Source organism: Protomyctophum parallelum, assembly GCF_964188405.1.
Source record: "Protomyctophum parallelum genome assembly, chromosome: 12".
Classification (NCBI taxonomy): Eukaryota; Metazoa; Chordata; class Actinopteri; order Myctophiformes; family Myctophidae; genus Protomyctophum; species Protomyctophum parallelum.
In genome coordinates this window covers 12827181-12839680 of record NC_139712.1, presented here as the reverse complement: position 1 = coordinate 12839680, position 12500 = coordinate 12827181, and the positions used below count along the sequence as shown (strand labels likewise).

Below are 12500 nucleotides of genomic sequence, written 5' to 3'. Positions count from 1 at the left end.
ATCCTCAATGATACCGGGCGAGATAAGAATATTCCGAATTTTTTCCTATTTTTTTTTTGTGGCCGGTTCGCCTTTCGGCTGCCGTATGCTAACGCTCTGGGCTCATATTAGCTTATACCGTTGACTTACATCCTGGGGAAATAACAAATCAATTGTATAATGTGTTGAAAGTGATTTTTTGCTATGTTTTTCTTTGTTTTTTATTTCTCCTATGTTTTTTATTTTCTTATTTTATATTTTAATTTACTATGTTTTATTTTGAGTTAGTGTTTGTAAACAATTGTATGTATTGCCTTTTGTTAAATGTTAAATGTTTTGTCTGTGTCGGACCCCAGGAAGACTAGCTTTTGTCAAGGCAAAAGCTAATGGGGATCCTTATAAACAATACACAATACATGTTATAGCGCGGCGGAAAGAATGACTCGTAATCTCGTATCTCCTAATCCAGGGCGCTCTCCGTGGTTATGAACGGATCGATGTACTGGCGCTTCATTCAAATATGAAAGCTTTTTGGATCATATATCGTCGTATAAATCAAAATGATCGCAACGTAAGCTAGCAATGTAAAGTCAACTTTTGTTTTAGTAGATTGTTTCCGGGTCATGGCTTTCAGAGTAAAAGCGCTCAGACAACCCCCGGCCACCCCAGAGCCCTTATTTTGAAGCGTGACTTCCGGCACCGATAGCCCATTCTGGGCGGGAACCCATTTTGGTGTTAGCATCATGTTATGCTTTAGCTATTGAAAAACAGCAGATCTACAAGCTCATAGCCCGCCACCGAGTGGCGCGCTATGAGCTTGTAGGTCTGCCATTTTTGAAAAATCGAAGAACGACTGACATAGAAACATAGCTTTTTCAGAAAACTGTCATTTTCAAACGGACATTTTTAGAAACTGATATCAGGTCAGAATGGGATAGGTAAAGAAGCGGGCCTACTTGGGGGTGGCGGTCTTGTAGCTGTGGGGGGTGGAGGTCTTGGTGGGGGGGGGCGGGGGGTCCCGTCTTGGTCCGTGGTGCCGGCTGGGGGGTCCGGACCACCTGTTGGACCACCTGGGTCACATGGCCCGCCCGTAGACCCCCTGTCTGGGGTCTGCTCTGATGAGAGGCTACGCACACACACACACACACACACACACACACACACACACAGAGACACACACACACGCACGCACACCAAGGTTCATGTTTTAGGTTGTTATTAGAAAGGGCATCTTTGAAAAGTGGGGGTCCGGGGACCCCCGCTAGGGGTCCTTGAGGGAGTTCCAGGGGGTCCCCATGCAGCTCAATTAGAGGTAGTTAGGAACCAAATGGACCCTTATGGGTCTGTAACTCAGAGAGTGTACAAATTGTTCCATTTATACACTAAATTAAGAGTGGTTTTACAATATAAATTGGGGTACCAGAGATAGAAATGCCATTAAATCGGGGGTCCGCAAATCTTTGAATATCCCTGGAACTGAAATAATGTCATGCACATGTGTCCAGTGCATAGCCTATACTGCAGGCCTGGTAGACTAGATTTAGAAGTCTCTATGCTTTCAGTCTGAGTGTCAGGCTAGGGTGAACTCCCTTAGAGGGGGGGGGGGGGGGGCTTTCAGTCTGAGTGTCAGGCTATGGTGAACTCCCTTAGAGGGGGGGGGGGGGGCTTTCAGTCTGAGTGTCAGGCTATAGGGTGAACTCCCTTAGAGGGGGGGGGGGGGCTTTCAGTCTGAGTGTCAGGCTATAGGGTGAACTCCCTTAGAGGGGGGGGGGGGGCTTTCAGTCTGAGTGTCAGGCTAGGGTGAACTCCCTTAGAGGGGGGGGGGGGGGCTTTCAGTCTGAGTGTCAGGCTATGGTGAACTCCCTTAGAGGAGGGGGGGGCTTTCAGTCTGAGTGTCAGGCTATAGGGTGAACTCCCTTAGAGGGGGGGGGGGCTTTCAGTCTGAGTGTCAGGCTAGGGTGAACTCCCTTAGAGGGGGGGGGGGGGCTTTCAGTCTGAGTGTCAGGCTATGGTGAACTCCCTTAGAGGAGGGGGGGGCTTTCAGTCTGAGTGTCAGGCTAGGGTGAACTCCCTTAGAGGGGGGGGGGGGGGGGGGGGGCTTTCAGTCTGAGTGTCAGGCTAGGGTGAACTCCCAAAGATGCTTCAGTTGAAATGGACTTTTTTTTTTACCTTGTGGCGACCTTCTGGCCCTGGGCTCTGTGGGATGGCGGTCCCGGGTCCCATGGTGGTCCTGGGTCACCTGGTGGTCCCGGGTCCCCTGGTGGTCCCGGGTCCCCTGGTGGTGGTCCCTGGCTCCCTGGAGGTCCCTGGCTCCCTGGGTGTGGTCCCTGGCTCCCTGGTGGTCCCTGGCCCCCTGGTGGTCCCTGGCTCCCTGGAGGTCCCTGGCTCCCTGGAGGTCCCTGGCCCCCTGGTGGTCCCTGGCTCCCTGGAGGTCCCTGGCTCCCTGGAGGTCCCTGGCTCCCTGGGTGTGGTCCCTGGCTCCCTGGTGGGGGTCCCTGGCTCCCTGCCTCACCCGGGCCTCCAGGGCGCGCGTCACGGCCTCTCGGTGGAGCCAGTAGTCAGGCGTGCTCCTGGCCGTGTTTTCCCTGTCGGAGCGCAGGCGAGCCAGGACGGAGCGGAGCTGCTTGCTGCTCAGACCTCTCTGGCCCTGTGGAAGACACGGGACGGATCCGTTGAGTTATCGGAACGGATCCGTTGAGTTGTTACTAAACCCTAACCCTGGAAGAGACGGAACGGATCCGTTGAGTTGTTACTAACCCCTAACCCTGGAAGAGACGGTACGGATCCGTTGAGTTGTTATTTGCAGTATTTATGGTCGCGTTGTGAGCTTGTAGATCTGCAGCTTGTAGATCTGTAGATCAGCAGCTTGTAAATCTGCTTGTAGATCTGCTGTGTGTGTGTGTGTGTGTGTGTGTGTGTGTGTGTGTGTTTTACTACTAACTGCACTCAACAGAGTTCCTACTAACCAGTGTTACCAACGCTGCGACGCGTTGTGAGATTGTAGATCTGCCATTTTCAGCATGCAACCCAGCATAAAACTGGATCTCTTGTCCACTAGTCCCTTCCTAACATTTTAGACTAGTTTTTATTTGTTGACGAAATTGTCAGTATATTTAGTCTTAGTTTTAGTCATCATAGATTCGTTTTTATTTAGTTTTCGTCAGTGGAAAAAAAGGTAGTCGACGAACATTTTTCGTCTTAAGTTTTAGTCGACGAAAACAACACTGGCACCCTGCAGTACCTACCTTCACCCCCAGGTGCTCCATCTTCTCCAACAGGGCGTGCTCTAGGACCGGTCTGAGCTCCTTCCTGATGTTCGGGTGGTTCCTCCTCATCAGAGCGTTGGCCGTCGTCATGACCCCACGACCTCTGACCTCTGACCTCTCCGACGACCTCATCTTCAACACCGCAGGTCGTTCGGAGATGCTGCTCGAGTCTGCTATAGGGAGCCAATCACATCCGAGCACACGTCAGTCTAACCAATCACATCCGAGCACACGTCAGAGGACTCTAGCCAATCACATCCCAAAGAACACACGTCACGTCGTCGGGGAAAAACCTGCTACAAATGTGACGTTGGGTGGACGAAGCGACCGTCATGACGAGAAGCATGATGGTCAGTGGCATGCACAGATAGACACTAGGGGGTGCTAGAGCACCCCCTGCACTTTTGGCAATTTTGCTCTTAAAAAAAACAAAAAAAACAAAAAAAAAGTTTATTATTTTTTTTCTTAATTTGTAGTGTGTGGACCATGCGGTGACATTGATCAAATATTGATAAAAAAAACGCTTCTACTATATTATTTAGGCCCCCACAATCTAAAGCTATGTTTTTCTATGTCAGTGGTTATTCGATAAAAAAAAAAAATAGCAGACCTACAAGCTCATATAGCGCGCCACCGAGTGGCGCGCTATATGATGTATATGATGTGCTTATATATATGCTTGTAGGTCTGCTATTTTTCAATAGCTAAAAAAGCACCAAAATGGGTTCCCGCCCCAAAAGGTGCCCTTTTTGCACTTGAGCACCTGCCCCTCTAAATGTCTGTGCACGCCACTGGTAATGGACATGCATACTGAGGACCCAAAACACTCCTCGGGAGGGAAACAGCCATAATGTGATGAAGGTCGGCACATTTGAGCGGATAGTGGATATGGCCGGATTCAGCCCATTTAGGAAATGCTTGGAATGGATTCAGAATCATGAAAACCCCTTAGTTTCATATGTCACAATCATGCTACTTAAAGGGACACTTCACCCTTTTTGCAAAAAATATATATGTTAATGACCTTTAGAAGCTTTAGAACACTTTCCTGGGGGTCTTTATGTGTGTAATATGTGGTTTTAGATATTTTAGATTGTAGCAGTGAGCCTGTTGTCTCTGATGTCATGGACACTGGACTCACTTCCTTCCTGGACCTACATGTTGTCTCAGTAAGACAGCTTTCCCCCTATCCACAAGGAGGAGCAGTGCAGCAAAAAAATATGGGAATTGTAGTCCAGGAAGGTAGTGAGACCAGTGTCCATGACATCAGAGACACTGTGCTCACTGCTACAATCTAAAATAGCTAAAACCTCATATTACACACATAACGACCCCCAGGAAAGTGTTCTAAAGCTTCTAAACATCATTAACATATATTATTTTGCAAAAAGGGTGAAGTGTCCCTTTAAATAATGATGACATTTTGACTTTCTTTTTCCTTATGTAGGATGTAAAGTTTAAACACGATCGGTGCCGGAAGTTCTTCAAAATAGGAGCTCTGGGGTGGCCGGAGTTGTCTGAGCGCTTTTACTCTGAAAGCCATGACCCGGAAACAATCTACTTGACTTTACATTGCTAGCTTACATTGCAATCGTTTTAATTTATACGATATGTGATCCAAAAAGCGTTCATCTTTTGCGGGAGAGAGACGGATGAGGAGCAGAAATGAAGCGCCAGCATATCGATCCGTTCATCACCACGGAGAGCGCCCTGGATTAGGAGAGTCGAGTCATTCTTTCCGCCGCGCTAACAGCTAAGTCAACGGTAAGCTAACATGAGCCCAGAGCGTAGCATACGGTAGCCGAAAAAATATTAAATTCTGAATATCCTTATCTCGCCCGGTATCATTGAGGATGTGGTATGTGGCGCTATGACGTGTGGCAACGTCCTATGTACGGAATGGGTTTTAATGCTATGGTCAGATATTATGCCAATAACTCAAATTGCTCAACATGCAACTTTTAGCAACCATGCTGAATTGCATCCATTAGGCCTAGTGGCGTGCACAGATAGACACTAGGGGGTGCTAGAGCACCCCCTGCCCTTTTGGCAATGTGCTAAAAAAAAAAAAAAAAATAATTTGTAGTGTGTGGACCATGCGGTGACATTGATCAAATCTTGATAAAAAACGCTTCTACTATATTATTTAGGCCCCCACAATCTAAAGCTATGTTTCTGTCAGTGGTTCTTTGATAAATAAATGAAAATAGCAGACCTACAAGCTCGTAGCGATCTGCTATTTTTCAATAGCTAAAGCTCCAAAATGGGTTCCCGCCCCAAAATGCGCTGCACAAGGTGCCCTTTTTTTCCACTTGAGCACCGTGCCCCTCTACATGTCTGTGCACGCCACTGATTAGGCCTATACTGTAGATACAATGTCTATCATAAAAGTTTACATTAACCACCATGTCTGGGTTCATGGGATTTCCAGTTTCCACGACAGACGTGCATGCATGCATCACTTGGACGTGCATGCAGGCATCACTTGGATCATGCAGAGAGCATCGCAGCAATGCAGCATCGCAGCAATGCAGCATCGCAGCAATGCAGCAATGCAGCATCGCAGCATCGCAGCAATGCAGCAATGCAGCATCGCAGCATCACAGCATCACAGCAATGCTGCGATGCTGAGAGAATAGTTCGGGAAAGTTGGCGAAGATTGTGTCTTCATCTGCTAAATGAATGCTTATAGTTATATACCACTAGATTTCTTCATGAAGGGGTTCATCAGACCAGTGTGTGTCCAGTGGAAACCTCGTATGAATCTGATCTCAGGTCAGAATGGGTTTTAATCAGACCAGTGTGTGTCCAGTGGAAACCTCGTATGAATCTGATCTCAGGTCAGAATGGGTTAATCAGACCAGTGTGTTGTCCAGTGAAAACCTTGTATGAATCTGATCTCAGGTCAGAATGGGTTAATCAGACCAGTGTGTGTCCAGTGGAAACCTTGTATGAATCTGATCTCAGGTCAGAATGGGTTAATCAGACCAGTGTGTGTCCAGTGGAAACCTCGTATGAATCTTATCTCAGGTCAGAATGGGTTAATCAGACCAGTGTGTGTCCAGTGGAAACCTCGTATGAATCTGATCTCAGGTCAGAATGGGTTAATCAGACCAGTGTGTGTCCAGTGGAAACCTCGTATGAATCTGATCTCAGGTCAGAATGGGTTCATCAGACCAGTGTGTGTCCAGTGGAAACCTCATATGAATCTGATCTCAGGTCAGAATGGGTTCATCAGACCAGTGTGTGTCGGATGTCCAGTGGAAACCTCGTATGAATCTGATCTCAGGTCAGAATGGGTTCATCAGACCAGTGTGTGTCCAGTGGAAACCTCGTATGAATCTGATCTCAGGTCAGAAGGTGTTAAATTAAGGTGTCTACTATATCTATCAGCTCTCGATTTGTTCCAAGCCAACTTCCTTCATGGTGGAAACTCTGTTGCGACCGCTGCTGAGAGATGGGCCACCATCAACAACAACCTATATAAACTCTGTGACGGCTGCTGAGAGATGGGCCACCATCAACAACCTATATGAAGTAATTGACCTCTGACCCCCATCTGAAAATATCTTGTCCCCCCCCAGAAGCAAAGATTTGAGCTCAAAACGTTGGCTCAGAAAGAAGATATATTTGAAGATTAAAAAAACAGCAGACCTACAAGCTTTGGGGTTTTATCAGGCCTTTTTTATTACCATAACCCATTCTGACCTGAGATCAGATTCTATAAATGGTCTTCTACATCCTGAGTTTTCAGAAAAAGCTATGTTTCTATGTCAGTCATTTTTCAAAAATAGCAGACAGCTTGTAGATCTGCTGTTTTTCAACAGCTAAAGTATGACGTAATGCTTGAAACACTAATAGGGGTTCCCGGGCCAGAACGGGTTAAACTAGGTCATGTGACATGTCAAACTAGGTCATGTAACGTGTCAAACTAGGGGGGCTAGGAGGGGACTAGGGGGGGGGGGGGCTAGGGTGGGCGGGGGAACAGGGGGGCTTTCATGATTCTGAATGCACTGCAAACATTTTGTTTTGCAAGACAGAAAAACACCCCTCGGACTAAACACGTCCATCTCCACTGCATTAAGGCTGTCCTCAAACATTCACTAAACACGTCCATCTCCACTGCATTAAGGCTGTCCTCAAACATTCACTAAACACGTCCATCTCCACTGCATTAAGGCTGTCCTCAAACATTCACTAAACACGTCCATCTCCACTGCATTAAGGCTGTCCTCAAACATTCACTAAACACGTCCATCTCCACTGCATTAAGGCTGTCCTCACACATTCACTAAACACGTCCATCTCCACTGCATTAAGGCTGTCCTCAAACATTCACTAAACACGTCCATCTCCACTGCGTTAAGGCTGTCCTCACACATTCACTAAACACGTCCATCTCCACTGCGTTGGCTGTCCTCAAACATTCACTAAACACGTCCATCTCCACTGCATTAAGGCTGTCCCCAAACATTCACTAAACACGTCCATCTCCACTGCGTTGGCTGTCCTCAAACATTCACTAAACACGTCCATCTCCACTGCGTTGGCTGTCCTCAAACATTCACTAAACACGTCCATCTCCACTGCGTTGGCTGTCCTCAAACATTCACTAAACACGTCCATCTCCACTGCGTTGGCTGTCCCCAAACATTCACTAAACACGTCCATCTCCACTGCATTAAGGCTGTCCTCAAACATTCACTAAACACGTCCATCTCCACTGCGTTAAGGCTGTCCTCAAACATTCACTAAACACGTCCATCTCCACTGCGTTGGCTGTCCTCAAACATTCACTAAACACGTCCATCTCCACTGCGTTGGCTGTCCTCAAACATTCACTAAACACGTCCATCTCCACTGCGTTAAGGCTGTCCTCAAACATTCACTAAACACGCCCATCTCCACTGCGTTGGCTGTCCTCAAACATTCACTAAACACGTCCATCTCCACTGCATTAAGGCTGTCCCCAAACATTCACTAAACACGTCCATCTCCACTGCGTTGGCTGTCCTCAAACATTCACTAAACACGTCCATCTCCACTGCGTTGGCTGTCCCCAAACATTCACTAAACACGCCCATCTCCACTGCGTTGGCTGTCCTCAAACATTCACTAAACACGTCCATCTCCACTGCGTTAAGGCTGTCCCCAAACATTCACTAAACACGTCCATCTTCACTGCGTTGGCTGTCCTCAAACATTCACTAAACACGTCCATCTCCACTGCGTTAAGGCTGTCCCCAAACATTCACTAAACACGTCCATCTCCACTGCGTTAAGGCTGTCCCCAAACATTCACTAAACACGTCCATCTCCACTGCGTTGGCTGTCCTCAAACATTCACTAAACACGTCCATCTCCACTGCATTAAGGCTGTCCCCAAACATTCACTAAACACGTCCATCTCCACTGCGTTAAGGCTGTCCCCAAACATTCACTAAACACGTCCATCTCCACTGCGTTGGCTGTCCTCAAACATTCACTAAACACGTCCATCTCCACTGCGTTGGCTGTCCTCAAACATTCACTAAACACGTCCATCTCCACTGCATTAAGGCTGTCCTCAAACATTCACTAAACACGTCCATCTCCACTGCGTTGGCTGTCCTCAAACATTCACTAAACACGTCCATCTCCACTGCGTTGGCTGTCCCCAAACATTCACTAAACACGTCCATCTCCACTGCATTAAGGCTGTCCTCAAACATTCACTAAACACGTCCATCTCCACTGCGTTAAGGCTGTCCTCAAACATTCACTAAACACGTCCATCTCCACTGCATTAAGGCTGTCCCCAAACATTCACTAAACACGTCCATCTCCACTGCGTTGGCTGTCCTCAAACATTCACTAAACACGTCCATCTCCACTGCGTTGGCTGTCCCCAAACATTCACTAAACACGTCCATCTCCACTGCGTTAAGGCTGTCCTCAAACATTCACTAAACACGTCCATCTCCACTGCGTTGGCTGTCCTCAAACATTCACTAAACACATCCATCTCCACTGCGTTGGCTGTCCTCAAACATTCACTAAACACGTCCATCTCCACTGCGTTGGCTGTCCTCAAACATTCACTAAACACGTCCATCTCCACTGCGTTGGCTGTCCTCAAACATTCACTAAACACGTCCATCTTCACTGCGTTAAGGCTGTCCTCAAACATTCACTAAACACGTCCATCTTCACTGCGTTAAGGCTGTCCTCAAACATTCACTAAACACGTCCATCTTCACTGCGTTGGCTGTCCTCAAACATTCACTAAACACGTCCATCTGTACTGCATTAAGGCTGTCCTCAAACATTCACTAAACACGTCCATCTCCACTGCATTAAGGCTGTCCCCAAACATTCACTAAAAACGTCCATCTCCACTGCATTAAGGCTGTCCTCAAACATTCACTAAACACGTCCATCTCCACTGCATTAAGGCTGTCCTCAAACATTCACTAAACACGTCCATCTGTACTGCGTTGGCTGTCCTCAAACATTCACTAAAAACGTCCATCTCCACTGCGTTGGCTGTCCTCAAACATTCACTAAACACGTCCATCTCCACTGCATTAAGGCTGTCCTCAAACATTCACTAAACACGTCCATCTGTACTGCGTTGGCTGTCCTCAAACATTCACTAAACACGTCCATATCCACTGCGTTGGCTGTCCCCAAACATTCACTAAACACGTCCATCTCCACTGCGTTGGCTGTCCCCAAACATTCACTAAACACGTCCATCTCCACTGCGTTAAGGCTGTCCTCAAACATTCACTAAACACGTCCATCTCCACTGCGTTGGCTGTCCCCAAACATTCAAGGTTCGAATGTTCGCTCGTTAGGGTTGGCACTCAAATCTTTTTTCTTTTATTTTGTATTTTTTTATCCCGTTATTCCAATTATTTCCGCCTTTTTTCGCGATTCTGAATTTTGACGAGTTCAAATCATGCTGAATCGGCGAAAAAAGGGCGGAAATAGACGGTCCTTCCGGTTGCTTCAAAACGCCACTGAGCAACTTCCACTGACACTGATCTCAGGTCAGAATGGGTTAATACTCTATGCAGTAGACACCTTTTTGTGAAGAAAGCTAGTGGTAAACACTAACTTGTTTTGCAGATTGATTTTCCACAGATTTAGCTACATTTCCCCAACTAGAATTCACAGAGGGCATGCGGGGTACCTCTCTCCTCCTCAGACATCTCCACTATAGGCTCCAGCTTAGGGGGAGGAGCCTCCTCTGATTGGACAGCAGGTGGGGGGTCAAAGGTGAGGGGGGGGGGGGGTCACGGTGTCAGACAGTTCCAGGTGCTCCCAGGAGGAGGGGCTGTTTTACATGACTCGGTGGTTTTGGTGAAACATTGACTCATTTTCACGATTTTTCAAAATCAGCAGACCTGCAAGCTCATAGCGCGGCACTCTGTGCTGCGCTACGAGCTTGTAGATCTGCTGTTTTTTCAACAGCTAAAGCGTAACATGATACTTTCTCTAATAACAACCTAAAACATGAACCTTGGTTGAAAAAAAAACGAAGGTTTTCCTTTAAGGTTCCCGCCCCGGAATGGATTGATGTATAACTCACCCAGGAGGACTCTCTTGGCTTTGGGCTCGGGTGCTGCAGCAGTCAGGATCACTGGGGAACATTTAGGAGGAGGCACCATTACAGTCAGGATCACTGGGGAACATTTAGGAGGAGGCACCATTACAGTCAGGATCACTGGGGAACATTTAGGAGGAGGCACATTACAGTCAGGATCACTGGGGAACATTTAGGAGGAGGCACATTACAGTCAGGATCACTGGGGGACATTTAGGAGGAGGCACCATTAGTCAGGATCACTGGGGAACATTTAGGAGGAGGCACATTACAGTCAGGATCACTGGGGAACATTTAGGAGGAGGCACATTACAGTAAGGATCACTGGGGAACATTTAGGAGGAGGCACCATTAGTCAGGGTGCCTGGGGAACATTTAGGAGGAGGCACATTACAGTCAGGATCACTGGGGAACATTTAGGAGGAGGCACCATTAGTCAGGATCACTGGGGAACATTTAGGAGGAGGCACCATTAGTCAGGATCACTGGGGAACATTTAGGAGGAGGCACATTACAGTCAGGATCACTGGGGAACATTTAGGAGGAGGCACCATTAGTCAGGATCACTGGGGAACATTTAGGAGGAGGCACCATTAGTCAGGATCACTGGGGAACATTTAGGAGGAGGCACCATTAGTCAGGATCACTGGGGAACATTTAGGAGGAGGCACCATTAGTCAGGATCACTGGGGAACATTTAGGAGGAGGCACCATTAGTCAGGATCACTGGGGAACATTTAGGAGGAGGCACATTACAGTCAGGATCACTGGGGGAACATTTAGGAGGAGGCACCATTAGTCAGGATCACTGGGGAACATTTAGGAGGAGGCACCATTAGTCAGGATCACTGGGGAACATTTAGGAGGAGGCACATTACAGTCAGGATCACTGGGGAACATTTAGGAGGAGGCACCATTAGTCAGGGTGCCTGGGTGAGTGGGTGTGTGGGTGAGTGGGTGGGTGGGTGGGTGAGTGAGTGAGTGAGTGAGTGAGTGTGTGAGTGAGTGGGTGGGTGGGTGGGTGGGTGTGTGGGTGGGTGTGTGGGTGAGTGTGTGAGAGAGAAAAGGGAACCTGTCACACCTGGAGGAGTCTTGGCTGATTTAGCCGGAGGAGGATTTGAGGAAATCTTCTTCATCTGAGAGAGAGAAACAGAACACAGTGGTTCAATATTAAAGGTATATTCAGTGATTTCACTTAATTCAAATATCACTTATTTTTTTGTTTTGTTGTGATAATCCTCCCTACTATAGAGTGTGCTGGCCATATAAGGAGTTCCTCCCTGTCCCCAGTTAACCCCTGGGGGTCAAAAAACCTTAGGTTTCGTTTTTGACTCTCTATCCTGATTGGACGAAAGGCTGGGTCCCACAGCCAAAAACGAAACCTAAGGTTTTTTGAGTGAAATCACTGAATATACCTTTAACCATTAATCGATTAATCGTTTGGAGGGGGCCAATCGTTTTATGAACCCTACAAATAAAATAAATCTTCCCCCCAAGGGGTACCCAAGTCAAAAAGGTTTGGGAACCCCTGATGTAGATGATTATAACAATCATTTTAACTCTTGAGAGTTAATAAGGGTCCATTTGGTTACTAACTCCATCTTTTAAATGAGGACCACTGGTGGTCCCTGGACCACTGTTGAGCTAATTCATCACCATAGCAT

The 12500-nt window shown here is 47.4% G+C and overlaps 1 protein-coding gene across 1 annotated transcript in view; it reads right to left on the bottom strand.

Moving 5' to 3' along the window:
* The window catches only part of dzip1 (DAZ interacting zinc finger protein 1), a gene marked incomplete at both ends in the record, with an annotated part of 38441 nt that overhangs the window by 5402 nt on the left and 20539 nt on the right, over positions 1 to 12500 (bottom strand). Inside the window, 6 exons of the mRNA XM_083777630.1 lie at positions 936 to 1037; positions 2160 to 2626; positions 3225 to 3418; positions 10423 to 10479; positions 10822 to 10914; positions 11918 to 11972. Of these exons, the coding sequence (XP_083633756.1) occupies positions 936 to 1037; positions 2160 to 2626; positions 3225 to 3418; positions 10423 to 10479; positions 10822 to 10914; positions 11918 to 11972 (968 nt within the window). The remainder of the gene's footprint in view (positions 1 to 935; positions 1038 to 2159; positions 2627 to 3224; positions 3419 to 10422; positions 10480 to 10821; positions 10915 to 11917; positions 11973 to 12500) is intronic.